Below are 27,827 nucleotides of genomic sequence, written 5' to 3'. Positions count from 1 at the left end.
AGTCACACACCATCCCGATTTGGAAATATATCGCCGTTCCTTCATCGTCGCTGGGTCAAAATCCTGGAACTCCCTATCTAACAGCACTGTGGGAGCACCTTCACCACACGCACCGCAGCGGTTCAAGAAGGTGGCTCATCACCATCGCCTCAAGAGTAATTAGGGATGGGCAATAAATGCTGGCCTTGCTAGTGACGCTCACATCCCATGAACGAATTAAAAAAAACTCTCATATTTAAAGATTGTTCTCTCACATTTTTATTCAAATTATTATTTATAATGTGGCTGTACCTTTAAACAGTCTGCTTGCTGACCATCCTTTCACATTAGAGGGAAATAACTCAACACAATCGATGGCAGCTCACCACAATGAAGGATACCTCCCAGGAAAGGTTGCCTGTACCCAACCTGGAGCCAAAACCTCTTGTAATTTGTGGACACAAACAAGCCTTTTTTTTTGGTCATTAACTGATTTGGTTTCTTCAACTTTGTGAAGGTTTAATCATACAGCAGCAATGTAACTGCACACCTGGTGCAGCTGCAAAGTGAGCGGAGATCGGTCGATTGAAGGACACCACCTGTGGTCTTGTCCTTCACTCGAACAATCCTGCCACTCTCCCCCAGTGAGGTCCACTCGCACATATATTACTGCCTAAACTGTTAAGGTGTCCTGTTGAAAGCTCCAAGCTCTGCTTCAATACGTCTTCTCTTGGCTCCCTGCTGTGCAGTGGAAACTGCTCAACAAAAACCTGTCATGGCTTCACAGTGCAGGAGAGAGCAGAGAATAAATCTTAAAACAAACAGAGGTAATAACCATAAGTTTGTATATCAGATCAGCAGTTAATAGTTAAACATAAATCAGCCAATATTGTACTTTTATACCGTTACATTTTTTTCTGTGCAAGATCAAATTACTCAATATTGGCGATGGTACACGGAGAAATTTGAGGCCTTTTTAAAAAGCTAGAAAATATAAGGGAAGCTTTGCCATCTGTGATAAGGAAAATGATATTTAACGCAAAACATTTAGAAATAGGCCAGAATTCAGACTGGTTATAGCTAACATGACCAATTTGTTCCGGTCAGTGAGGATTTTTTTGAAATGCGGTTCATTGATGTGCAGCACAGCTTGTGGTGGAGGGGGAGAGGAACGCAATGGCTTCAGATGCAGTCTCCTCACTTTTGGAGTCCTCATTTTGAATGCAGTCCAGACATATACAACCTGACTATTGACAAGAGACCCGACTTAATACTGTAGCAACAACAGCAACTTGCATTTATATAGCGCCTTTAACATAATAAAACGTCCCAAGGCGCTGTGGCGGCCACAGCCTCGTGCATGTTGTTATGTCCCGTTAAGTACACCGATGTAATCTGTGTGTTGCAGGGTTGTCACCTTTAGCCAAATTTAAAACCACACTAAGACGTGGAATCGTGACTTGAGTTCCGAGATTTACTTTGCTGCTAACTAAAATTTATGTAATAATGTCAATAATTAATTCAGTATTGAGGGACACAGTGGAAAATGGACTTTTATTTCAAAAGCTAGACTCTTGGCATTGAAATTCCTGGCACCGGGCTGCACTGGTGGCAGGATGGCACTTCCAATCGCCGAAATCCAAGGACGCTGACTCTTCCAGAATTCCCAGAGTCAGCTACTTTGCATAACGCTGGGCAGGACAAGGACACAAGTTCCATAAGCAGCAGGCCAGGTAGGCCGCGGAGGTGGGTGGAAAATTCTGGAATGGGGTGGAGCACGGATGTAACCTGCTCATTGAAAGGGCTGAGCAGGATGTGGAACGAGGAAATGTCACCTACAGAAAGAAAAATAAGGTGAGCTTTGAATTTTTCCGAGGCTGATGTTGAAGTTCTACATTGCAGAAATCAGAGAGAGGAATAGCTGGGAAGAAACCATAAAAGGCAACAACCCAGACCATGTGGAAGGAAGTGGCTGTGATTGTGAGTGGCGCCTCCATAACCCCAAGGATCCCTTTACAATGTTGAAAGAAGTTTAATGACCTTACAAGGTCAGAAAAGGTAAGTGCATTGTCAACTGAACAACAGGAAAGTGCACTGAAATACAGAGAAGCCCATGGGTGTTTCCCTATCCTAATATTCAAGCTGTGCCATTTGGGGTTATCATGTGGCACATGTTCCCTGCCCCACAAACACATTAATCTGGCATGTCAATTGTCTCACATCCTGCACTGCACGTTAGCACATTGAAATCTCACATCTCAGGTCTTTGTTCCCATCCACCTCCTATTATTACCATCCATTCCATGAATCCTGGCAGATTGTGACTGCAGGATCTGGAGACTACTGCAGCCAATTAACACAATTTATTCCTCTTATAGGAGGAGACAGTACATAATGTCAGGAAATGACAAACCAGAGTCACTGGGCAAGGAACTGCAGACATCTGCACATGAACTCAGCATGAAGAGGAAGCATTGGCAATCATTGGAACCAAATCTGGCCTGGTAGTTGAGAATGTAGATGTGGGCGTCAATGTGCTTTCAGTTGATTTGTGAGCATGTATACCTTATGTTAGGTAATGCATCTGTGTTTTCTTCAATCTGTCCACCAGCCATCATAGTCCTTATAAGGAATCCACAAAGTATCTGTTTAAGCAAGAATGCCACTCGTGCACTCAAACTAACAGAACTGTCCTTTCCTTCAGAGCTTGCAAGCCAGAAAACAGAAGAAAAGGATATGATGATGACCTAGAGATTGCAGTCTCCAACTTCTAGCAACACTGGGCAGGTCTAACACCCATTCACACTCTCCCTTTCACTTAGAGACAGGCACTCCACAAGGTGGGGGGAGGATTGCAGATAACAGGGATGAGGAAATGAAATGTGGCAATAAACACAGCACAAAGATGCTAGAAGATACAGATGTGAAAGTGGAGCCTGACTTAGCTGAGTGGAGGCTAAGAAATGTCAGCTCCTGGTTACAGAATATGCAGATGATGATTTCAGGGGTCCTGCTATGAAACGCAGGGCATCAAACCCATATGCAGGTTCTGTGCAGCCTGCCTCAAGATGTGCAGCAGATGACTGGGACAGCCGTGGAGTCCACTGACCTGCTCTGCGTCAACGTCTGAGAGTTAGTCACATCATTGCAATGTAGCCTGGAGAAAGTGACAGCTGCAGGAACATCTGCAAACTTTCCTCCATTTCATGAGTGATCCAGGCAAGTTAGTCAATTCAACGTGAAAGCGTTGAATGAACGATTGCAGGTGTTGGCAGGCCATTTGGAGAGCTCCCTGTTAACCAGGTTTCAAAGCATACAGGGCAGTATCCCATAGACTACAGGATATTCAATTGAGTCTCGCTTAGAGATTTACAGATGTTCCTATTTTTGTGATATCCAGTACTCTCGCTGATCACTGGTAACCAGACTTTTGTTCTCAGTACCAGTGGACTAGATGGCATGTGTGCCGACAAGACGGCTTTTTAAAAAAAATTCGTTCATGGGATGTGGGCGACACTGGCAAGGCCAACATTTATGCCCATCCCTGATTAACCTTGAGAAGGTGATGAAGGTGCTTTCCTTCATGGCGGCAACACAGCAGAGCTCTCCATCATCTCCCTGCAGAGGCCTTCAACTTTGAAGGACCAGATTGCCCAAGGAGCCCACGACAAAGAGTTAGCCTGAACCGTGTTCAACAAAGGACTTGGGGGCTCCGAGAGCAGGGCCACCTCCATCCCACAAGACTCATAATAGTTTCGAGCAGCCGTTTACATCTCTGACCTCAGGCAGCCCGTAGACCAAGTGTTAGAATAGGGCAGAGAAAAGTTTGCATGGTTACAGGGGGTGTAGATGGTGAAGAAATCAGGTAATGTTTTTGTAAATAACTTAGTAAATCATTAGAATTATGGATTCATGGACTGCTTGGTGTTTGGTTATACTATACTATTGTTGGCTAAGGGCTGCAGAAGGTAACCTGAGACGTCAGCTGCTGATACACAGGCAGGAACGACTTTTGAACTAAAGTAACCTGAGTTCAGTCCTGGCCTCAGCTGGCTGGAACCGGTTTGAATTAACTAAGTTTTGTGAAAGACAAAGGAAATGTGATAAGACAAGTCCTTATTTAGAAAAGAAGTAATGAGGTAATGCTACCTAAGTCCTTGGGTCAGAGCCAATGAGAAGACCCAGGCAAAAGTGAGCAGGCCTAAACCAAAGGGAGAGACACAGCACAGCTTGAAGAGATAAGATTCAGAATAAGAATAAAGGATCTGGGGCGTAGAGCCAGAGCGAAGACTCAGGAGACCAACCATCGCGGAAGTGGAAGACCCTACGTCAGGGGCGTAGAGACGCCGCTGAAAGAGAAAACGGAACGCCTGGCCAGCGTCAGCTATCCTTTTCGGGTATTATCTTTTATATTCTGTGACCACTCAGGGAGTGTCAGAGAAACCTAGTGGGTGTGTGTTTAGATCTTAGTTTGGGTATAAGACTGTATAACCTGGTGTAAACTGCATGCCTATATCTAACCAGACGTATAAGCTATATGTATATGATCTAACGGCGTGAATAAAGTGAATTGAGAGTTAAGAGAGAATTGACTCTTCTCCTCTGTGTACTAAGCCAGTCACCGTAACCGGTGACCTCCGGTCAACACTGTGTTACTATGTTCCTATCATATCATCACAGGAGGAGGCCATTCGGCCCATCGTGCCTGTGCCAGCTCTTTGAAAGAGCTATCCAATTAGTTCCATTCCCCTGCTCTTTCCCCATAGCCCTCTAAATCTTTTCCCTTCAAGTATTTATCCAATTCCCTTTTGAAAGTTACTACTGAATCTGCTTCCATCACCCTTTCAGGCAGTGCATTCCAGATCATTTCCACTTGCTGTGTAAAGAAATGTTTCCTCATGTCACATCTGGTTCTTTTGTCGATCACCTTAAATCTGTGTCCTCTGGTTACCGACCCTTCTGCCACTGGAAACAAGTTTCTCCTTATTTACTCTGTCAAAACCGTTCATGATTTTGAACACCTCCATCAAATCTCCCTTTAACCTTCTCTATTCTTAGAACAACCCAGCTTCTCCATTCTCTCCACATAACTGAAGTCCCTCAGCCCTGGCACCATTCTAGTAAATCTCTTCTGCACCCTCTCTACGGCCTTGATATCCTTCCTAAAGTGTGGTGCCCAGAATTGAACACAATACTCCAGCTGAGGCCTAACCAGTGTTTTATAAAGGTTTAGCATAACTTCCTTGCTTTTGTAATCTGTGCCTCTATTAATAAAGCCCAGGATCCCATATGCTTTTTAACAGCCTTCTCAACTTGTACTGGCCACCTTCAAAGATTTGTGTAGGTGCACCCCCAGGTCTCTCCGTTCCTGCATCCTCTTTAAAATTGTACCATTTAGTTTATATTGCCTCTCCTCATTCTTCCTACCAAAATGTATCACTTCACACTTCTCTGCGTTAAATTTCATCTGCCATGTGTCTGCTCATTTCACCAGTCTGTCTATGCCCTCCTGAAGTCTGTTACTATCCTCCACATTGTTTACTACATTTCCGAGTTTCGTGTCATCTGCAAACTTTGAATTTATACCCTCTATACCCAAGTCCAGGTTATTAATGTATATCAAAAAGAGCAGTGGGGACAATGGGGAACAGATTCTGTGCTGGTGTTGAGGCTCATGATTATCTTGTGATGGCTTGGTGTGAGGAGCAGGATTTAATTTAGACAATAGAGAGGTTAGTGAGAGGAGGCAGCTCTTTGATGGGCTGACACTTCCAACATATAGTGCTCTATGCATCTGTGACAGTGTCCAGAATGAGTTTGGCTTTCAGTTGTCTGACAACACTAGCCACTGCACCTGCTTCATTGACACGGAGTTGCAACACCTAAAACACATTATCTGGTCATTTATTTAATTGTTGTTTGTGGGAGCTTACTGTGCACAAATTAGCTGCCGCATTTACAACATTACAACAGCGAATAAACTTCAAAAGTACTTCATTGGTTGTGAAGTGCTTTGGGACATCCTGAGGTCATGAAAGGCACTATAGAAATGCAAGTCTTTCTTTCTATCATGACAGCTCTCAGCATATCAAGAATTAACATGCAGAAAGATGTGCCTATCGTTGCAAATGACCTGCACATTTAGGGAATGGAAGCTTTTGTGGTTAATATAAAATGGAGGTCAACTTTTGGGGCTCACAAAACCACTTGGGTGGAAACAATAACCCCACTGCCCTGGGGAATTCCACAATTCTGAAAAATGTATTGCCCTTTCAGTTACCTGTGTGAACCCACTGTCAAGATGTATAAAACTGGGCTGCCCTGGCAAAGAGGGCACTGGTGACTTGCCATGTACAGGAATATACAGTGAACTGTCTGATCTAGCAAAAGTCCCCACTTGCTCCTTGGAATGAAATGAATTCCATAAAAGTTGAGAGCTGTGGTAATTTGCTCTACCATAGTCAGCCCTGTCCAAGTTGTGGACCTTGTTTACAGATCTGGCCGCAGAAGTGAAGAGAGCTCTTCCAAAGTTTCTTGATTGAAGTGGAGCCTCGCAAGACAATGCACATTAGAGATATCTTGGAACACATGCCTGAGTTGATACATTCTGCTATATACGTACTGCTAGGGTGGCCTGACTCTCCTTTGGTGCTGCCTGATTAACCCGGCTTTCCTAATAGCCTCCTGCTGCTCCTGTTCCTCCGACATATATAAAGTGCGATCCCCAATGGCAAGCCCATTTTGCAGCCTTCAGATACTCCTTAATTACCTTTAACTACAAAGCTCTCCAAAGGTAACGGAGAATGTAAATGAAGACTTGCTGAGTGCTTCTTCAGCCCACCCTCAAACTGCCGGAATTTATGATGGGGCACTTATAGAATCATAGAATCATAGAAGTTACAACATGGAAACAGGCCCTTCGGCCCAACATGTCCATGTCGCCCAGTTTATACCACTAAGCTAGTCCCAATTGCCTGCACTTGGCCCATATCCCTCGATACCCATCTTCCCCATGTAACTGTCCAAATGCTTTTTAAAAGACAAAATTGTACCCGCCTCTACTACTGCCTCTGGCAGCTCGTTCCAGACACTCACCACCCTTTGAGTGAAAAAATTGCCCCTCTGGATCCTTTTGTATCTCTCCCCTCTCACCTTAAATCTGTGCCCCCTCGTTATAGACTCCCCTACCTTTGGGAAAAGATTTTGACTATCGACCTTATCTATGCCCCTCATTATTTTATAGACTTCTATAAGATCACCCCTTAACCTCCTACTCTCCAGGGAATAAAGTCCCAGTCTGTCTAACCTCTCCCTGTAAGTCAAACCATCAACTCTTTCTAGTTTAATAATATCCTTTCTATAATAGGGTGACCAGAACTGTACACAGTACTCCAAGTGTGGCCTCACCAATGCCCTGTACAACTTCAACAAGACATCCCAACTCCTGCATTCAATGTTCTGACCAATGAAACCAAGCATGCTGAATGCCTTCTTCACCACCCTATCCACCTGTGACTCCACTTTCAAGGAGCTATGAATCTGTACTCCTAGATCTCTTTGTTCGATAACTCTCCCCAACGCCCTACCATTAACGGAGTAGGTCCTGGCCCGATTCGATCTACCAAACAAAGGTAAACATTTACCTGACGAAGGAGGAAGCCTCCGAAAGCTTGTGAATTTAAAATAAAATTGCTGGACTATAACTTGGTGTTGTAAAATTGTTTACAATCTTTTTTATGAATGGTTCTCTGCTGTTTACCTCACATTTTTGATAGAGTTGTGATTTATCAGTGTGCACATCCACATGTCCTTCTATCAGGCTCCCACTGATAGGGTGTTCACCTTAAAGCACTACCATTACTTTCAAGATCACATTTTAAAGAAACAGATTTTTCAGCACCTGACATTGGGTAAATGAGACAATTTAAAAATAAGGTGTACACTGACAATTTAATGATGATATACTCTGTTCATATGATGGTTTGGAGTGTGTATTTTGATTTGAGGTACTTGCGCCAAAGTATGTTCACAGAAAGGATACTTGTTCCAATCAACAACGTATATCGGGCCGTTAACATTCTCAATGTCATAAGATGCTCCGCAGACAAGAAATGGACCGCCAGCAGTAAAAGGAGTTAAGGGAGATAAACGGCGGCATATTCGAAGAGTGAGGTTTCGAGAAAGATTTTGAAAGAGGACAGGTAACAAGGCGGAGGGGTTTAGGAAGATAATTCTCGAGAGGGGTGCTCTGGATGGTAAAAGGAAATATTTTATGAGTGGTTTTGAAGCTCTTTAGGGTTGCTTTATTTTGTTCGTCAAGTTGAGAGATGGCATTGCCAAGGGAGGAATATTTTCTAAATTTAGACACCCAGTTTTAGCATCATGGACTCGATGATGAGGTATGGCATAGTAAAATGGTCTCCTCCAATCTCAGTTGGGCATGCCGCTTTCCACACCAACTGTCTTTGTTGCCAGAGTGAGATTGCCAATTTAATAAAAAACAGGGGCCAATTTATGCTGTGGATCCACATCTGACAGTAGCTGGTTTCAGACTTTCCAAACTCACTACACTCAAGACCCTTGCAGCTAGGAGAGAAGACTTTTATCTCATCTACTAGGGCTCAATTTAATGCTAAAAAGGGGGCTAATTCATTGAACCACCCAGCTCCCTTAAAACTGGGGTGTCCAATCTTTGAAGCAGAAGGTCGGATCCACATTTAGTAAGCTGTCGGTGACTAAAAATCAATGCTCTCCGCCATATAAAAAAATCCAAACCCTATACACAAAATCCAAAGCACTAAAAAATCTCACCATGTGTTGGGTTTATATAGGATATTATCATATGTCCCTATTGCCCTAATGTCGAGGTATTATAGGATAGATTCATACATCGTTTACCTCTAATACAAATTCGAGGACTAGGAAACACTGAAATGTCTGGGTAATACCCTTTATTAAATCAAGTCAATGAGATAATAAAACACAACCCCTTACATGCAACGTATATGAGATATAGGTACCGATTATACTCAGATACCGAGGATTCCTTCAAGAGATGGAAAGTGTGCCTTCTTGACTGTTTACACTACCCTCAGCAAGACTAGATTATAAGTCTCCGAGGAGCCCCAGTGTCTGTATCTGTTTATATGTTTAGTTATGTCCTCCTAACGTAACGCCATTATGTCCATGCGTTCTAATTAGGTCCAGTGAATCTCCCTTCAACGTGTCTGCACAATAACATCGCTTTATTCATTAATGAGAAACTATAGGTATCAGATATGGACTTCCTCTCAGCTCTTCCCAGTACATTCATAACACAAGCCTATTCATACCAGAGTTACTTGACTGATTTACTACATACCTACTAGATTTCTTAATCGCTTCTCACGGACAATTAATGAAGTAATGTCTCCACTGCTCCAAGCCTGGCCTTGTATAGCCATTTCGGAATTAGTAGTACTGTGTGGGTATGTATTTTAAAAGCTTACTATGGTTATTCTACCTGGTATACCTTTATTTACACCCCCCACTCCACCCCCCCAAAAAAGGCTGTACTTCATTTACCTTATTTCTCCTTCCTGGCCTGGTATGTTCTGCTTCCTTGTGTCCCATTCTACTGCCTGGGCTGGTCCATCACTGCCTGCTCCCAGCGACTGTTCTGGTGCCCTTGCTGCTGACTCGTGCTGCTGCTGCTGCGTGCACTGGCGGGACACTCCTGTAATTCTCCACTTTCAGCCTTTTGAAACTTGCTGGGCCTGGAGGCTGCTTCTGAATTGGTTCAAAAATTTTGCTTCGCCATTGGTGTACCAATCAGGATGCAGACTTTACTAACTCCACTAGGCCAGTAAAGTTTGAACTGCTTTGCCGAGTCTTCCTTGTGCGACAGCTCTTAATGTAATCACTAAGTGCGCAAGGGAACTACAGGTGGTTTAAAGGAGGCTGCGGCCCACCTGTTGCACACTGCCACATTAAACAAGAGAACAAACAGTACAATCAAAGGCATAAGAAAAGGGCATTCAGAGAAGCATGTATGATACTAACACTTTGGGCATGTACATACCTCAATCATTCAAACTGATTCTTCACTCACTACTTCAACGCCACAATCACTCAAAATGCCTTTTTAAAGTACTCGTGTGAACTTTTAAATAAGATAGATGAGTTGGCAAGCTAGACCAACCTGCAACAAGTGAGGTAAATTTCTACTTACCCTTACAGCGCAATTTGCTACACAAGTACAATTTCACCTGAGTAACCCGGCAGGCAGTGAAAGTGATGGTTTCTCAGTGGATCTGAGTGATAACAAGTCACTGCAACAAATCACTTGCCCTACTTGAGTTTTCAATGTAATAAATCAATTCAGTTTGAAAATAATCAAAATTAAACCTAATTTTGACGAACCTTGATTTATTACTGTATGAAACTTGAGAACATCTAAATCAACTACAAAAATTTAGAATAATCACATTGAAAATTATAATAGCAGATTATATCCTTCTCCAGTTTAATTTAGGAACTCTCAAGGATGTGAAATAAATCACAGTTCAGTCCCCAAAAACAGTTTTGAATCCACAGGGAACAAGACATTTTACAGATTCTGCAACAACAGAAAATGATGTAACCGTACTTAGTTATTTGAGCTTTCTTTTTCTTCTTTGAGCATTTGTTGACCTGAAATTATACCCCAACTGCTCGATTTTCACCCCATGACAGAGTGTGTAGCTGGGTGCCTTGCCCCTAGGTCCAGTCGCTGCCTCTGACAGAGTGCCTTGCCCCCAGGGTCAATATACTTGCCTGTGACTGGTTGTGTGGGCAGGTGACCTATTCCCAGGTCCGTACACTTGCCTGTGACTGAGTGTGCAGCTGGGCGCCTTGCTCCCAGGCCCAGTCACTGCCTCTGACAGTGTGTAGCTGGGTGCCTTCCAGAATTTCCACCAGTGTTTACAATTCGGTGCCTTTTCTATGGAAACCAAAACCTAAAGGCCTTGTTTATGACATGAAAACGAGCTGTGTAGCTTGAGCTTGTTGTAACTTAAGTGCAGGTCATCTTGAGGCTCAATTTCTCCACTGCTGCCCTTGCTGGCTTTCCCACTTCCACCCTTCACAAACTACAACTCATCGAGAGTGCTGGAGCCCAGTGCACCCCATCACCCAGGGATCCTCATCTTCGCCTTCAAAGCCATTCACTGCCTCATTTCATTGTACATCTCCTCCAGCCGTAGATCTCGATATGCAGCCTCCACTTCTCTGACGATAACTTATTCCTTGCTCCCCGCACCTTCCGCTCCGTCCATGACCACTCCTTCAGGTACTACATCCCTGAACTGCTTCAACACCTCGCTGCCTGTTTTCAGAAGCCTGAAAGACCATTTTCTTCAAACATGCTTTCACTTTCCTCCAACCTGCTTTTATCATTCTCCCTCCTGCTGAGGAAAGATTGAGGAGACTGGGGCTCTTTTCTCTGGAAAAAAGATGACTAAGAGGAGACCTGATAAAGATCTTTACAATTATTTAAAGGGTTTGACAGGATGGAGGTGGAGAAACTGTCTCCACTTGTATTGTGACTCCAGAACAAGGGGGCATAAATAAGACAGTCACTAACAGATCATAAAAGGAATTTCTTTGCACAGAGAGTGGTGAGAATGTGGAACTCACTGCCACGTGGAGTGGTTGAAGCAGATAGCATTTAAGGGGAGGCTGGATGCATACATGAGGGAAAAGGGATTAGAGGGTTTTGGGGGCAGGGTGGGAAGAAGTAATTAGAGTAGGCGGAGGCTCGTGTGGAACATAAACACCGGCATGGACCAGTTGGGCTGAATGGCCTGTTTCTGAGCTGTAGATTCTATGTAATCCAGCTCCCCACCCTGCAAACTGCTCTGAGACAACTCTCTTTATGTGAAGAATGCAACAGGAATGCAAGTAATTGTATTTGGCGGTGTTAGCTGTCATTTTAAATAAGGGTGGGCTGCGCACAATGCACATGTTCCAAGGCAGTACCGTCACCTCAGTGAATTGAAGAGAAACTGAGCCAACTCGGGTTTGCTGGAGAGGGTATGAAAAATGTATTATTAAAAAAAAAATGAATCAGGAGGTGTGCGAGAGCAGCTTGGTGACGAATGTTTCTGATATCTTTCCCTCTCTGTGGAGAAGTACCAGGCCTTCTGTTCAGTACTTCCCAGCAACGGTGCAGGAATTCAGTGAAATGTCGCAGCCTGTCAAACAATATAAAAAATGTGCACCTGTCCTGCAAAGTGCCAATGCTCAGTGGTATCAGGTACCGGTAAGTCTGAGCAACCCAAGGGGGTTTTGACCATTGGAGTTTAAAAAAAGCAAGAAAACGTGTTGATAATGATGCACGTGAGCAATATAATGAGAGGGTTAAGGTTAGTTTCTCTTTCGGAATAGGCCGGTACCTGTAGGCTATTGTACACGTGTCCTTGTACTCCTGCAGCTTCACGCACACCATATTCAGGAACTGGTCCGAGTACGCACTCAGGTCGTGCATCAGGTTCACCAGATCCTGCATCGACTTCTCCACCACCACAGTGCTCTGCAGGGAAAAAAGAGCAACACCTTAACCTCACCCTGCACATCATTCTCAGGGAACATTGCAATACATTGTACAAGTTTCTTTCGTTGAGACATATATTTAAAAAGTTATCACCCCCCTCCCCCCACCTCCTTGGACTTCCCGAAACAAAACATTCCTGTCAGAGGGGAGTCTGACAGACCATCAGCCCCTTGACTTCTGGCAGTCCCAGCCCGATTTACTCAAACACCAAGATGGAGCTCAGGCGACACGTTCTTTCTTTCTCTCTCGCCCCAGCCTTCAGCTGTCAACTCCTCACAACAGCAGATTAGAGAACATACGAACAGGAGTAGGCCATTCAGCCCCTCGAGTCTGTTCCGTCATTCAATCAGATCATGGCTTTTTTTTTGTAATTCATTCATGGGATGTGGGCACGTTGGCAAGGCCAGCATTTATTGCCCATCCCTAATTGTCCTTGAAAAGGTGATGGTGAGCCGCCTTCTTGAACCGCTGCAGTCCGAGTGGTGAAGGTTCTCCCACAGTGCTGTTAAGTAGGGAGTTCCAGGATTTTGACCCAGCGACGATGAAGGAACGACTATATATTTCCAAGTCAGGATGATGTGGAGATACCGGTGATGGACTGGGGTGGACAAATGTAAGGAGTCTTACAACACCAGGTTATAGTCCAACAACTTCAAATAAAGCTGTTGGACTATAACCTGGTGTTGTAAGACTCCTTCCACAAGTCAGGATGGTGTGTGTCTTGGAGGGGAACGTGCAGGTGGTGGTGTTCCCATTTGCCTGCTGCCCTTGTCCTTTTAGGTGGTAGGGGTCGTGGGTTTGGGAGGTGCTGTTGAAGAAGCCTTGGTGAGTTGCTGCAACGCATCTTGTAGATGGTACACACTGCAGCCACGTTGTGGCCGTGGTGGAGGGAGTGAATGTTTAAAGTAGTGGATGGGGTGCCAATCAAGCGGGCTGCTTTATCTTGGATGGTGTCGAGCTTCTTAAGTGTTGTTGGGGCTGCACTCATCCAGGCAAGTGGAGAGTATTCCATCACACTCTTGACTTGTGCCTTGTAGATGGTGGAAAGGCTTTGGGGAGTCAGTTGGTGAGTCACTCGCTGCAGAATACCCAGCCTCTGACCTGCTCTTGTAGCCACAGTATTTATGTGGCTGGTCCAGTTAAGTTTCTGGTCAATGGTGACCCCCAGGACGTTGATGGTGGGGGATTCGGCGATGGCAATGCCATTGAATGTCAAAGGTAGGTGGTTAGACTCTCTCTTGTTGGAGATGGTCATTGCCTGGCACTTGTCTGGCGCGAATGTTACTTGACACTTATCAGCCCAAGCCTGGATGTTGTTTAGGTCTTGCTTCATGCGGGCATGGACTGCTTCATTATCTGAGGGGCTGCGAATGGAACTGAACACTGTGCGATCATCAGTGAACATCCCCACTTCTGACCTTATGATGAAGCAGCTGTAGGTGGTTGGGCCAAGGACACTGCCCTGAGGAACTACTGCAGCAATGTCCTGGGGCTGAGATGATTGGCCTCCAACAACCACTACCATCTTCCTTGTTGTTAGGTATGACTCCAGCTCATCTGTATTTTAACACCATCTACCCGGCTTGCTTCCGTATCCCTTAATACCCTTGCCTAACAAAAAATCTATCAATCTCAGTTTTGAAATTTTCAATTGACTCCCAGCCTCAACAGCTTTTTGGGGGAGAGGGTTCCAGATTTCAACTACCCTTTGTGTGAAGAAGTGCTTCAAGGCATCACCCCTGAATGGCCTAGCTCTAATTTTAAGATTATGCCTTAATTTTAAGGAGCTCACTACATAGGGAATCACGAAGCAAACTGCAATCCACTACTCCGTGCCACAGTTTCGAACAACGCCCTATACCCATTTACAAGAAACAATTAATTTGCTGAATTGTTAAGATGGACACAATTATTCTTCTAACATCATATACATTGAAAGAATCGGATTTGGTTCTGTGAATCTTTTTGTATTTCACCCACAACATAAAAAGATTCAGTGGATCATCATTTTATTCGCTAATGATTTAGGTCAGTTATAACTAGCATTCATTTCCTGTTAAGATCCTTTTAACTGGGATTTTCTTCAAATGTAATTTATTTGAGGAGGGAACACTGCACAATGTGTGAAAGAAATTCAGTCAAGTGGTTTTCTTTTTTTCTCCTCCCCACTTCTGGCTGAATTCTTCAATTGGAGATGGAGATCTCATCATTAGATTCATATGCATGGAGAAGGCCATTCAGCCCATCTTAGCTCATCCATCTTGGAAAGCCTACAGTTCCCCCCATTCTAGCATCCAATTGTCCCCTCAATGATTCCAGTGCTTTTGCCTCCACTACCCTACCTGGAATTCCATTCCAATCTTTATGACGGTTTGTGAGGAACAACTTTGGTAAATTAGACCTAAATTTGCTTTTTACTAGTTTAAACCTGTGCCTCTTGCCATACTGGCACAAAGAGCACCATGAAGAATGAGCTCCAAGGGTATGAAATCCTTCTATTTTTTCCCCAGTCTAGACAGCCATTGTGGCCAAGGGGACAATAAACCTGCTCCCAAGCCTCAGCCAGTATCAGTCTAACCCAGCTTGAAGGTGTACATAGAATTACATAGAATGTACAGCACAGAAACAGGCCATTTGGCTCAACTGGTCCATGCAGGTATTTATGCTCCACACGAGCCTCCTCCCACCATACTTCATCTAAAACCTTCTATTCCTTTCTCCCTCATCTAGCTTTCCATTAAATGCATCTATGCTATTCACCTCAACTACTACTTCTGGTAGTGTGTTCCACATTCTAACCACTCTCTGGGTAAAGAATTTTCTCCTGAATTTCCTATTGGATTTATTGGTGACTATCTTATATTTATGGCCTCTAGTTTTGGACTCCCCACAAGTGGAAATATCTTCTCTACGTCCATGAGTGTAACTAGGAGGTGACTGCCCACTGACCCCCACGGTTTTTCTTCCCACTACGGGGAAGCAGCTGTTCACCACTTATACCTGTGGCAGCATGGCTAAGATTGGGAACTCAAGGAAGTTGGCATCGAGTCTGTGAATTGAGGTGATGCCTGCATTGTCCACTCCTTAAGGTCTCTCTATAACTGACATAAATCCTTAGCGTAAAAAAATGATGATCCATTGAATGTTTTTATCTAATGGGTGAAATATAAACATATTCACAGAAATCAAAGTGAAAATCAATATGTCCCCCCTGCATTTTTTTCATATCCCCAATGTATCGCCTTCCACTCAATAATTCCCTTGGGAGCTACTTGGCATGAAGCAACTCTCCTCTGGTAGGTCAGGAAAGTCTGGGACTAATGCTCTTCTGTCACCAAATCCAGCTCTGCCAGTTTTCCTTTTACCCAGTGTTTCCAAAATCAGACACCCCAACCACTGATCTTGGTATGAACGGGAAAATAGAGCTGCTGGGCAGCAGCGGGGAAACGTCACTGTGAGGCTGCTCCAGCATTTACAGCAAAAAAACATCTGGTTAGTAGACTGATCGCTGTGCTACTTGACCACTCGTGACTATGAAACCGTTCAGCTGTGAACTCCTAACAAGTGAGCTTTGTCTGCTAAAGTAAGAATTGTGAAGATTCTGCCAGATAGGTCATGATTTAGGGTGGTCTAGAAGGATGTAGATCACTTAGTGAGCTCCTGTTTTCAACATGGGATATCACGGAGTGTTGCGGAGTGGAGATGAGCCACTTCCACAAAGGTGAAGGGAGAAAATGGGGAGTCAAGTCACCCTGCGCTGCTTCCACAAACCTATCAACTTACTCAAAGGCAAACCTAGAATGAGACTATCTGCTCGCCCTCTTGAGCAGGAGGAATGGTGATCTGCCCACTTAAGAGAGAGGGAGATATAAACGTATTGGTGGGGAAGAAACAAAGCTTCCACAGGCTAATGGTACAAGTACCGGATACCTCTCTCTTTCAGATGGTGATAATAGAGGTCTTCAAAATTATGAAGGGGTTTGATAGGGTAGACATAGAGAAGATCTTTCCACTTGTGGGGGAGTCCAAAGCTAGGGGCCATAAATATAAGGTAGTCACTAATAAATCCAATAAAGAATTCAGAAGAAGCTTCTTTACTCTAGTGGTTAGAATGTGGAACTTGCTACTACATGGAGTGGTTAAGGCGAATAGCATAAATGCCTTAAAGAGGAAATTAGATAAGTACATGAGGGAGAAAGGAATAAAAGGATATGTAGATAGGTTTAGATGAAGTAGAGTGGGAGGAGGCAATTATGGAGCATAAATACCAGCACAGAGCAGTTGGGCCGAATGGCCTGATTCTGTGCTGTCAATTCTATGTAGAAAAAACCCTTGAGAATTTACTGTTTTTATTTCAGTGCAGCTATCACATGCAACAAGCAGTCTGTGGCTACTCAAGTTGGTGAAAAAAAGAGAAAAAAGTAATATTCTTGTTTTTGGCTCAGCAAATTGTGGATTCAACTGAACTGCTGCACTGGCCTGTGTACAGTATTTCAGCCACATTCCTTTCGAGAGATTTACTCCCCCAGGTTGAAAATAGAACTGGTCTCTCCAATCAATACCTCGTTAATTCTGGCTGCGAATTTGTAGAACAAAATCCGCAACAACTGAGCATACGATTCAGGAAAACCGGTGGTGGAAAGTCACCTGGATCCTGCAGGGATCAGGGAGGTGGCTAGAAATAAACCGTCCATTTTATGATAGCAAACCATAACTGGTTACACATTTTAAACACCTTCGGGTACAAGTGCTGCCAAAACCACGATCATTTGCAATGCAGCCTGTGAGACACTCATCAACTAGCAAGTGCTCCTACAGTGAGGCACAGGGCTGGAGCAAAAAACCCTGGCTCCAGCACGCTTTGTGATGCAGCACATATAAATATTTTCACATGAACTCTTGTTAAACAATTTTTTTTTAGCCCACAGGCTATTCAGTTCACCTGTTGGCAGACAGTTAATCTTGGAAAGGTCTGGATGTTTGCGTAGCCTTAATTACAGTGGAGGCAACTGACCTTCCCCCACTTTTGCCATCCATGTTCTCCTAAATCTACAGCGATAGGTTTTTTTAAAACATGATTCATTTTCCTCTTAGCTCTGACAGGGGCTTATTCAGCAGGGGCTTTCACTGACCCGTGATGGGTGCTATTCATTAAGGACCGGCCACAAATATATAAATCAATGTGTCAGGGAAGGAAGCCCAAATCCAAATCAGCGTCTCGGAGGGGAGCTGCAATCGGTACTGATTTGTTCCACTTCATGAGGCCTCACCTGTCTGCAGTACTGTACACAGTGCAATAATCAATTACAATGACAGGACCCCAACTGGTCCCAATGCTCAATGAGGTACACTTTAGTAGCATGTCACTACCCCATCCCCCTCCCCGCCAACATGAACTACAGAGAGATACTGGGACAAATATCGATTCCGGGGGGCACAAGCGGTCGATGAAACTAAAACCGCTGTAACAGCACAGAAATTAACTGTGACAGATTTGACTTGGAGAGTGGCTGATGAGCATAATTGAGCAGAACATTGAACCACTTCCTATCTATCCTCAATGCATTCACTACTGTCGAGTGCACGGTCAAGAAAGGTCAAGTGGGAAGAATGAGATTTTCACACAACCGCAAGCCAGGATCACTAGGATCGTCTTAGAAGTGGAATTACTATTTCAGAAAGTTAATTTATATCTCATCCCTTGCTTTAGTGTTCAGTGATGGTGACCTGCTGTCGCACCTCTGTTGGGAGCAGCTCACTGTCTCTCAGAGTTCCCATCTCCTCTCCCTGACTAGAGGTCTCCACACTTCATTCTGCACCTTTCCTCTGAACTGCTTAGTTGAGATCCAGTACTCTGTAGGGAATTACAGGTCTTGCGCTCAGCTGCATGGCATGTTGCTTTAATTTAAAGGGCTCACCTTTTTTTATTCTTTGTCTGGTACAAGTGAGATTCTCTTCTACACATAATCAGATTCTTCCAGGAGGCACACCCACCTCGTGCTGAGAATGTGGACACAAACCTTCCCATTGCCCTCTCCGCCGTGAACATAAGAACATGGAGCAGCAGTAGGCCATATGGCCCCTTGAGCCTGCTCCGCCATTCAATCAGATCATGGCTGACCTGCGACCTCAACTCCTGCCCGATCCCCATATCCCTTGATTCCCCTAGAATCCAAAAATTTGTCTATTTCAGCTTTGAATATACTCAACGACTCAGGATCCACTGCCCTCTGGGGTAGAGAATTCTAAACAGTCACAACCTTCTGAGTCTCAGTCTTAAATGGCCGACCCCTTATCCTGCGATTATGCCCTTAGTTCTGGACTCTCCAGCCAGGGGAAACAACCTTTCAGTGAGTCATATCAATGTCGCCATTTTGGGAACGACAAGAAACTTCACAGAAAACATTTTTGTCATGGCAATGTTATAAGCAGGCCATGAGGTACTGTTGTGAAATGGCAAGAGTTTCTGATGCGAATGATATTGTTGTATTGTGCGGTGCAAATGAGTTTCTTCTTCATTGTGCCCCTTCAAAGAAAAAAAATCTGATTTTACAACTTCCACACAAAAATTAGATTGCAACCCAAGGGTGGTGGAAGTAGATTCAATGGTAACTTTCAAAAGGGAATTGAATATATACTTCAAAATGAAAAATTTGCAGGGCTATGGGGAAAGAACAGGGGAGTGGGACTAATCGGTAGCTCTTTCAGAGAACACAGACACGACGGGCCGAATGGCCTCCTTCGGTGCTGGACGATTCTATTCTATGAACTCAAGCAGGGGTTACTGCTGGAAGAGATGATGTGGCACCCACCCAGGAATTGCTGGAGCTCCTTGCACTCCATTTCAGCCCATGGAGAGAAAGCAGCTCATTTTATATTCATCTTTTAGTAGGCTTAGTAGCTAGATATTTCATTAAAAGAAAAAGCCCTTCATAAATCAGCTGATCAGTGCCGGATGAGACAGAAAGAGCTCCTCGGTCTCCAGCAGTTTTGTTTCTCAGCCAAATACCGGTAGGTGGGTAAAAATGCCGAGCATTTTGTTTACTTTACACAGTGCCTTGGAATTCTTACTTGCGCATTCTGCACAGCCAACGGCACGTTCTTGAGTTGGCACCAGCACAGTAATACACAGGTCATTTTCACCATCAGATTTTTTGAAACTCAAATGTGACAAAAACCTCTTGTGCACATGCAGTGCTCAAAAAAGCTCACAGAATCTGTGCGATACAACACCGTAAGTTTGTTTCAGGAGCCAGGCTATATTAAGGCTGTCCACACTTTAGTGTGTCAACACGGGAGAGCAGTGTACATAGGCCACTCTCCCCAGACTGACCAATGTCAAAGAAAAAGCGCCTCCAGTGATTTTTTTTCCATTTTCCTCTTTGGTCGTAACTTGTTTCTTGTCACAATATAGCATGTTACACCGTGGGGACCTGCTGTGCAGTGTCATGTGGGCATAAAGCCATAACTTAACATAAAAATTATATAGAATTTACAAACAGAAACAGGATATTCGGCTCAACCAGTTCATGTTGGTGTTTATTCTCCACATGAGCAGTAGTCCTTGTCCCATGAGGCTGTCCTGTAGAACTGGACACAAGACCATTGATGGGGCAATACCACTACACAGCCCAAAGGATACCAAGCAAAAAAGTAAATGCAGGTTTTAAAAAATTCTCCTTGCACCTTCAAATGAATCTCTTTGCATTGGTTACGAAAGCAGGATAGTCCAAGCTTGCAGACAGCTCCATGGAAACCCATCAATAATAGTCCTTAGTTAATTAGTAAAGAGGCACACCTTAAGAAAAATACTCTCCAGTTATTTTCTCTCCCACGAAAGTAACTCATCTCCTTGGACAGGTTGACCTAAACAGTCGAGACTGCGATTTAAACTCAAGACAATAGTGCTGCAAATAGTGAGCAATGCAAACCATAAAAGTATTGCAAGGAACTTGGGGCTTTCTTACATTAAAGTCACTATATAAATGCAAACTGTTGTTGTAAACAAATTCTTATTTTCCCTCCCTCCTTAGGAGGATGTGGGGGGTGGGGGATATCTTGCTTTGTACTTGCCATCTCATACCTTCCTCTATGAAGGCACGACACAGACAAGCGACTTCTGACATCTGGCTAGAGACAGACTTTGCAATTCTGTACACCGCAAGGGATTGACTGTTTCCTCGACTGTTTTAGTTCATTAAAGTGATAATTAACTGGTGTCTCCTTGGAAAGATCGCTCTTCAGTTTCTCAACTTGCAAAGAACAATCCAATTAAAGAAAGTGCGATACTCCCTTGCGATGTATAGATTATACAGATGCTAATACACGCTGTTTATCTTAACAGTTGCTTCAGAATGCAGCAAGGCACAGATACTATAGGTGGAGTTAATTGCCGTAAACTTTTAGCAGCATAACTGAAATTAATGTTCCAACACCGAAGCAGGTAGTAGAACAGTAATTAAATATAATTTGCTGTCCAATGTGTGACTTAATTATTGGCTACAACAGCATTAATGCATGCAGCATGGAAGTTGGATACCTTGAAAGCGCGGCCCATAACTTGCCCTCTCCCCCATCCACCCCAAGACCAGGGAAAAGGAACAAAATGAAAACATGCAACCAAATGCCTGACAAGAATTTCCACAGTTAAAACACAAGGAGAAGCAGCAAAGTGTCTCTCCTGAAGAGGAGAGTCAAGGAAAATTTGAAGTCTTTGGGAGAGGAAGGGGCAGGGAGAATGATCACTTGGGCTGCAAGCATCCATGAAGCATGAACCTCATAGTCAGCTGCTTCAAGAGCGGAGAGAAAACTGGATGGGCAATTGGGGTGGGGGTGTGAAACCTATCATGGTCCACCTATGCAATAAAGAACTTACTCTTATATAGCGCCTTTCATGTCTTCAGGACATTGCAAAGTGCTTCCTAGCCAATTAATTACTTTTGAAGTGTAATTAATGTTAATTTGTAGCAAATGCAGCAACCAATGCAACACTCTCCCACAAACAGCAATGGGAAAAATGACCGGTTATTCTTTTCTGGGGGTGTTCACTAAGGAAGGAAATATTGCCCAGGACACTGGGAAAATACCTTGCTTTTTTTCTGCATGGGATCATTTACGTCCACATGAACAGGCACACAGAGGTTTGTTGTCCTCAGTATCTATACATTTATATTGTACTGAAAAAACATATGCAGAAAAAATAGCAGTGAATTAAATTTTTTAATTAAGGTGTAACGAATATGAGATCCATCGCTTCAAGTTAATGCCGAGTAGAAGCCACTTAGTAAAATGCAAATGACAGTGGAGACTTCAACACCTGAAATGTCAGTATAGATATTTGAGAGTTGACTTCACACTGTGCTGCGTTAACGGTATCATTACCCCAAAAAGAACCTTCAGAAGAGGAGAGGAGAAAATTAGATGGGGGCAAAAAACACTGGGAATGGACCGCGTTGATATCGCTGTTATGGAGAGTCTTTTGTTTAGTCATAGGCATATTTTTAATGAACTGCTGGATGCTTCATAAGCAATAAAGGTCTTCACGCTTTGCCAAAAAAGTGCAAGAAACTGAAGATTGATGCTCTGTAGCAAAAACTGTAGGGATGGCCTGGATAGGATGAGATTTCAGGTTCAAAGGAGTTAATGAAATGGGTCAAATGCTTTTCCATTAATTCTCATTGACTGGGATCTTAGCTGAAAGGAGCAGGTGAAAATGCTTAACCTTTCCCAGCTCTCAGAACTTAGCGCTTGTACAGATTTATTTTAAGTACAGGAGTCGTCGCTGCGATCGTGCCAGCGTATCCCTCTCTGTCTCCAAGTGACTGGGACCAATCATTCTTCGTTACTGCATTACACACAGGATAATGGGATACTGCTGACTAAATTCAACTCAGCTTTCCAATCGAGGGGTGTGGATAATGTCACAAAGCTGCAAGACTACAGCTCAAGTGCTCTATGTTCACTGGAATCCTGAGATTACATCACTGCCTGTAAATCACTGGGAGCTGTCCAATATAGTTTATAAAGGCCATGAGTATTTCTTCTGAAGTTATTTGCTCTCTCTGTTGCAGAGCAATGAGACGTTGAATACAACGTTGTTAGTGATGTTGTGAGGTAGAATCTAAGGTGTATTCAAGTATGAATGAAGGAAAAGAAATGTAGGAAGAGAAAGAAAGGAAAGGAAGACATCATTTATATAGTACTTAATCGCATCTCCCAGAAAAATCTCGGAACACTTTATATTCAATGAATTATCTTGAAATGCACTGACTATTGATATGTAAGCAAATATGGCAGTGATTTTGCACATAGCAAGATTCTCACCAACAGCAATGAAATGAATGGCCTGTTAATCTGTTTTGGCGGTGTTGATTGAGGGAGGAATGTTGGCCAGGACACTAGGATAACTCCCTGCTCTTCTTCAAAAGACACCAAAGGGTCAGAACAGATAGATGGGCCTCAGTTTAATGTTTCACCCAAAGGATGGCATCTCCAACAATGCAGAACTTCCTCAGTACTAAAGTTTAAGAACATAAGAAATAGGAGCAGGAGGAGGCCATGCAGCCCCTCAGCCTGCTCCGCCTATTGAATAAGATCATGGCTGATCCTCGACCTCAACTCCACTTTCCCGTCCGATCCCCATATCCCTTGATTCCCTTAGTGCCCAAAAATCTATCGATCTCAGCCTTGAATGTACTCAACGACTGTGCATCCGCAGCCCTATGGGGTAGAGAATTCCAAAGATTCACAATCCTCTGAGTGAAGAAATTCCTCCTCATCCCAGTCCTAAATGTCTGACCTCTTATCCTGAGACTATGCCCCCTAGTTTTATACTCTACACCCAGGGAAAACATCCTCTCAGCATCTACCCTGTCAAGCCCTTTTAGAATCTTATATGGTTCAATGAGACCACCTCTCATTCTTCTAAACTCCAGAGAGTATTGACCCAGTCTACTCAATCTCTCCTCACAGGACAACCCTCTCACCCCAGGAATCAATCTAGTGAACCTTCGTCGCACTGCATCTAAGGCAAGTATATCCTTCCTTAGCTAAGGAGACCAGAACTGCACACACTACTCCAGGTGACGTCTCACCAAAGCCCTGTTCAATTGCAGCAAGTACTCCAACCCCCTTGCAATGAAGGCTAACATATCATTTGCCTTCCTAATTGCTTGCTCTACCTGCATGTAAACTTTCTGCGTTTCGTGTACAAGGACACCCAAATCCCTCTAAACACCAACATTTAATAGTTTCTCACCATTTAAAAAATACTCAGTTTTTCTATTTCTCCTACCAAAGTGAATAACCTGACATTTCCCCACATTATACTCCATCTGCCACCTTCTTGTCCACTCACTTAACCTGTTGATATCCCTTTGCAGACTCTTTGCTATCTCCTCACAGCTTACTTTCCCACCTAGCTTTGTATCATCAGCAAACTTGGATACATTACACTCGGTCCCTTCATCTAAGTCATTAATATAGATTGCAAATAGCTGAGGCCCAAGCATTGATCCTTGCGGCACCCCACTGGTTATAACTAGTGTAACTACTTCATTAACTAGTTTAACAAAGTAATTTTGTAAATTCACTGTCCTGTATATTAGTATGTGTATTTACATTCATCTTACTGTATTTCCTTCCCTTTGTAGTCTTTTAGCTATCCATCCAGGATTCTTGCATGGAGATCAGTCACACTTAACAGGTATCATTATGGCCCGTATTATTTCCACTGTGCGGCCAGCCACATAGGGATGGGTCTGCAGTACAGCTCACGGTGGGAGCCCTTGCTTATTTTCCTATCCTCTTGTTGGCTAGATGCTAGGCTTGAGAACCCAGTGAAAATAAGCACCGAAGGAGAAGCCCAAGTGAGAATGTCATTTGGACTTGGTTTTCCACCAGGTGGCACTGCATATCACTGTTGTAGATTAGTTAAGATCTTTTTTTAAATTAAGCCTCTGTTTTTCTCCAGAGGCTGGGGGAAGAAGAGTGGTTAAGGGCTAAGCAATGGAATATTCTCACACCTTTGGCATCCAATGTCAGCATCAAGCTCTTCCAGGTATGGCACAGATCAGTTTAGAATAAAATTCTTTCTACTCTGTCCCAACAAACAGGCCTTGGCCTCCAACTCCAGAAAAACACAGTCTCCAAAGAAAGATTGAGCTTGCATTTACATTGCATCTTGCCACAAATCTTAAGATGTCCCCAAGCATTTCAATTAATTACTTGGAAATGCAGTCACTTGCTATGCAGATGAAGTGCACAAGTGTGACATTTCTAATTCCCACACTGAGCAAGGATGCCAGTTTATTGCCCATTAGTTCTGAGTTATGACCAGTTTTATGCTATGCACTCACGCTGACCCAGATATTAGTTGAAACTACCCAAATTCCAGTCACTCAGACTGTTACAGCTGTCAGATAGGAGTCTGGGCTGGAATGGAGCCCAGATCCCAGTTGACAGAGAGATACCGCTCAAACCCAATGTGCTGTCGATTTGCTCCGTGCTCCCTCCTATATTTTGATTTTATATGATCTTTGCTGACAAAGCTCTACTTTTGGCTTGCCTCATGGTTTCACTCCTTCCAAGATATTGATCAAGCTTTTCAGATATCCTGTACAGATTTTCCCCCATACTTCCCCTGTCTGCATATTTTAATAACTGAAAACAGACCAAGAAAAGTGTAGAATTAATGAATTTGTAATCATTCTTTAGTAAAATACCAGCATTCTGTTAAGTGTAATCCAAGCACTGAATGCGCCCATAATGTAAATACGGTTTCTGAAAACGGGAACCGGTCATTCAGAAATCACGCAACGTAGAACTTGTTTTTCATAAACTTCGCTGTTTCCATTCCAGGTCTAATTAGGAAATATCTTCCTGGAAAAAATCTTGGAAGATATGGAAGCATCGACATAAAGAAATCTGTTAGAAATGCAACTTTTCTTTGAGGTGTAGAAGCACTTTCAAGTAATCCAAACCAGACGCTTCAAGGTGCGCAAGAATGCCTCGTAATGGCTTTTGTGCAATCAATTATCTGAACTCTTTAGTCGCTAGTGGCTGATACCATCCAGGCACAAAGCTTTGGCAACTCTAAATACAATATGACAAAAAACTTTGCAATGTGCTAAGATTGGATCTTGAAAAGTTCTTACTAATCAACTGCTTTGTGTGAAGGAGTACAGAAATGTTGAAGAATAAAAATGGAAATTTTGCCAAGGAGATAAATGTGGAGAGGGCACACAGTACAGAAGATACTGCAGAGAGGTTGTACAGTGCAGGGGGTATTGGGGGCTGGGGGAAGGATAAGAAAACACCGCAAAGAGAGCATGCTGTATGGGAGATACTGTGGACGGTATGCGCCATAGAAGATGCGGAGCAGACGTGCACTATGGGCGACACCTCGGAGAGGGCACACAGTATGAAGGAACAGTGGAGAGGGAGGCAGTTCAGAGGCATTGCGAGGAGGGTGTGTGCTATGGGAAGCAACTTGGAAGAGTGTATAGCACACGTAGTTATAAACTGCCCACTTTTTGAGTGACTGTTCTATCCTGAATCTAAATGTGTCCCATGGCCCTGATCCCTCGGTTGTCTTCACCTGCCCCACCCTCTCTGTCTCATTCTCTATCGATGGTGCAATCCATGATTCAGGCTAAACCACTGTCCCAATTCATGGAATTGGAAGATCCTGGTCGACAGTCAATGTTTGCTGTTTTAAAATGGAGAACAATGGCTCCTCACACTCCCCAAAATCCCCTGCATACCAGAAACTCCTTTATCCAGGAGTTAGTCACAGTCAGAAAAGCTATTTTAACAGATACCATCCAAGTGGTGTGAATGGGGGAGGGGGCTGAAAAGCTGGTCATCTACACAAAAAGTAGATGGATTGGCAAATATGTACTTCTGTGCGATTCAGTTTTTTCCCTCCCCAATAATACAACTGATGGAATACTGGGTATAGCTGAATTTCATATCCCACTGCACTCGCATTGTAATTACTCCTGTTCCTATATTACACGTGAGGCCACTGCGTTTCAGTTTTCACAGAAAAACAAATTGAATTGCGGAATATGATGCCTGAACACCAATAAATATTCTGAAATCCAATATAATATGAAGGATTTTTAACATTTAGTTGCCTTGAGGTAGTGGCCTTGCTCACTGGCCTTTATTCAGGGCTGTTTTTCCATTTTCCATTTTTTTTAAAAAAGGTGTTTGACAGGTTTTCTCAGTTTTGAAGGTTGGCAGGAGGCACCCCGGAGAGGGCGCACGGTACGGAAGGCACTGCGGTGAGGGCGCACGGTACGGAAGGCACCGCGGTGAGGGCGCACGGTACGGAAGGCACCGCGGAGACTGCAAAGATCAACCTGGTAAGATCTAGCAGTCTTTAACAAAACACATTTCCTTAGATCAATACTGCAATCAGTTTGCAGCAAGTAAAACTCAAATGAACCCGCTCCTGACCAGGCATCGACAGAGAGCAGATTGTATAATATTATCCTCTTCCGCATGAATAGAACTCCGCCACAGTTTGCTTTCACTTTAGGGACATGTAGATGAGCTCTGCTGCTACCTCTGGCGATGTGCATGAACTGATCTCAGTGACTGACAGTTTTTTGTTCCGTAATTATGAATTAAATTGATGGAGCACTATGCCCAGTAACACCATCTGCAAAGTACATCATGAGTAGGAAAGCTGAAAGTCAATCAAAACTTAAAGGGACAGTCTTTCCATATCGACTTGTGGAATTACATCCCCTGAAAATTGCACGTAGAGACACCAAGTTGGACACCACATCAAACTCAGGCCCCCAACATCTCTACAGCATGAACTTTTTTTCAACATTCTGTATATTTATTAACCAAAAAGTTTTATTGCCAATAAAAATCAGTGTAGAATGGAAGGCACAATGTCACTGCACTAGACCAGAATTGCTTCACCCATCACTGTGCATCTGAACATATGAAAACAAGGGCGAGAAGAGGCTGCCAATGCTCGTTCTATCCACTAGACAGCACAGCCTTGTAACACCCACCCCAACTGCTGGGGGAGGCAAACAAAGCCTGTGGCCAATTTCAGGAAACGCACTGAGAAATTTCTCCCTGGCTCCATAATCCAATCAGAGCAGGCTGAGGAGGGCAGAGTTACCCATGACTCATCGTTAGGCGAACTTGATGAACCCACACAACCTTTAATAAGCCCAAATATCCTTCACACTGGTGAATGCATTCCCTTCACACAATGAGTACTGGAAATCTGGAACCCACCTCTCCCCCA

At 43.6% G+C, this 27,827-nt stretch overlaps 1 protein-coding gene across 1 annotated transcript in view; it reads right to left on the bottom strand.

Moving 5' to 3' along the window:
- The window catches only part of exoc4 (exocyst complex component 4), a 394,720-nt gene that overhangs the window by 61,626 nt on the left and 305,267 nt on the right, over nt 1-27,827 (bottom strand). Inside the window, 1 exon segment of the mRNA XM_068005175.1 lies at nt 12,393-12,529. Coding sequence (XP_067861276.1) covers nt 12,393-12,529 — 137 coding nt within the window.

This window comes from Heptranchias perlo, chromosome 24 (assembly GCF_035084215.1).
Source record: "Heptranchias perlo isolate sHepPer1 chromosome 24, sHepPer1.hap1, whole genome shotgun sequence".
Taxonomy (NCBI): Eukaryota; Metazoa; Chordata; class Chondrichthyes; order Hexanchiformes; family Hexanchidae; genus Heptranchias; species Heptranchias perlo.
This window is presented reverse-complemented; position numbering and strand designations above follow the sequence as displayed.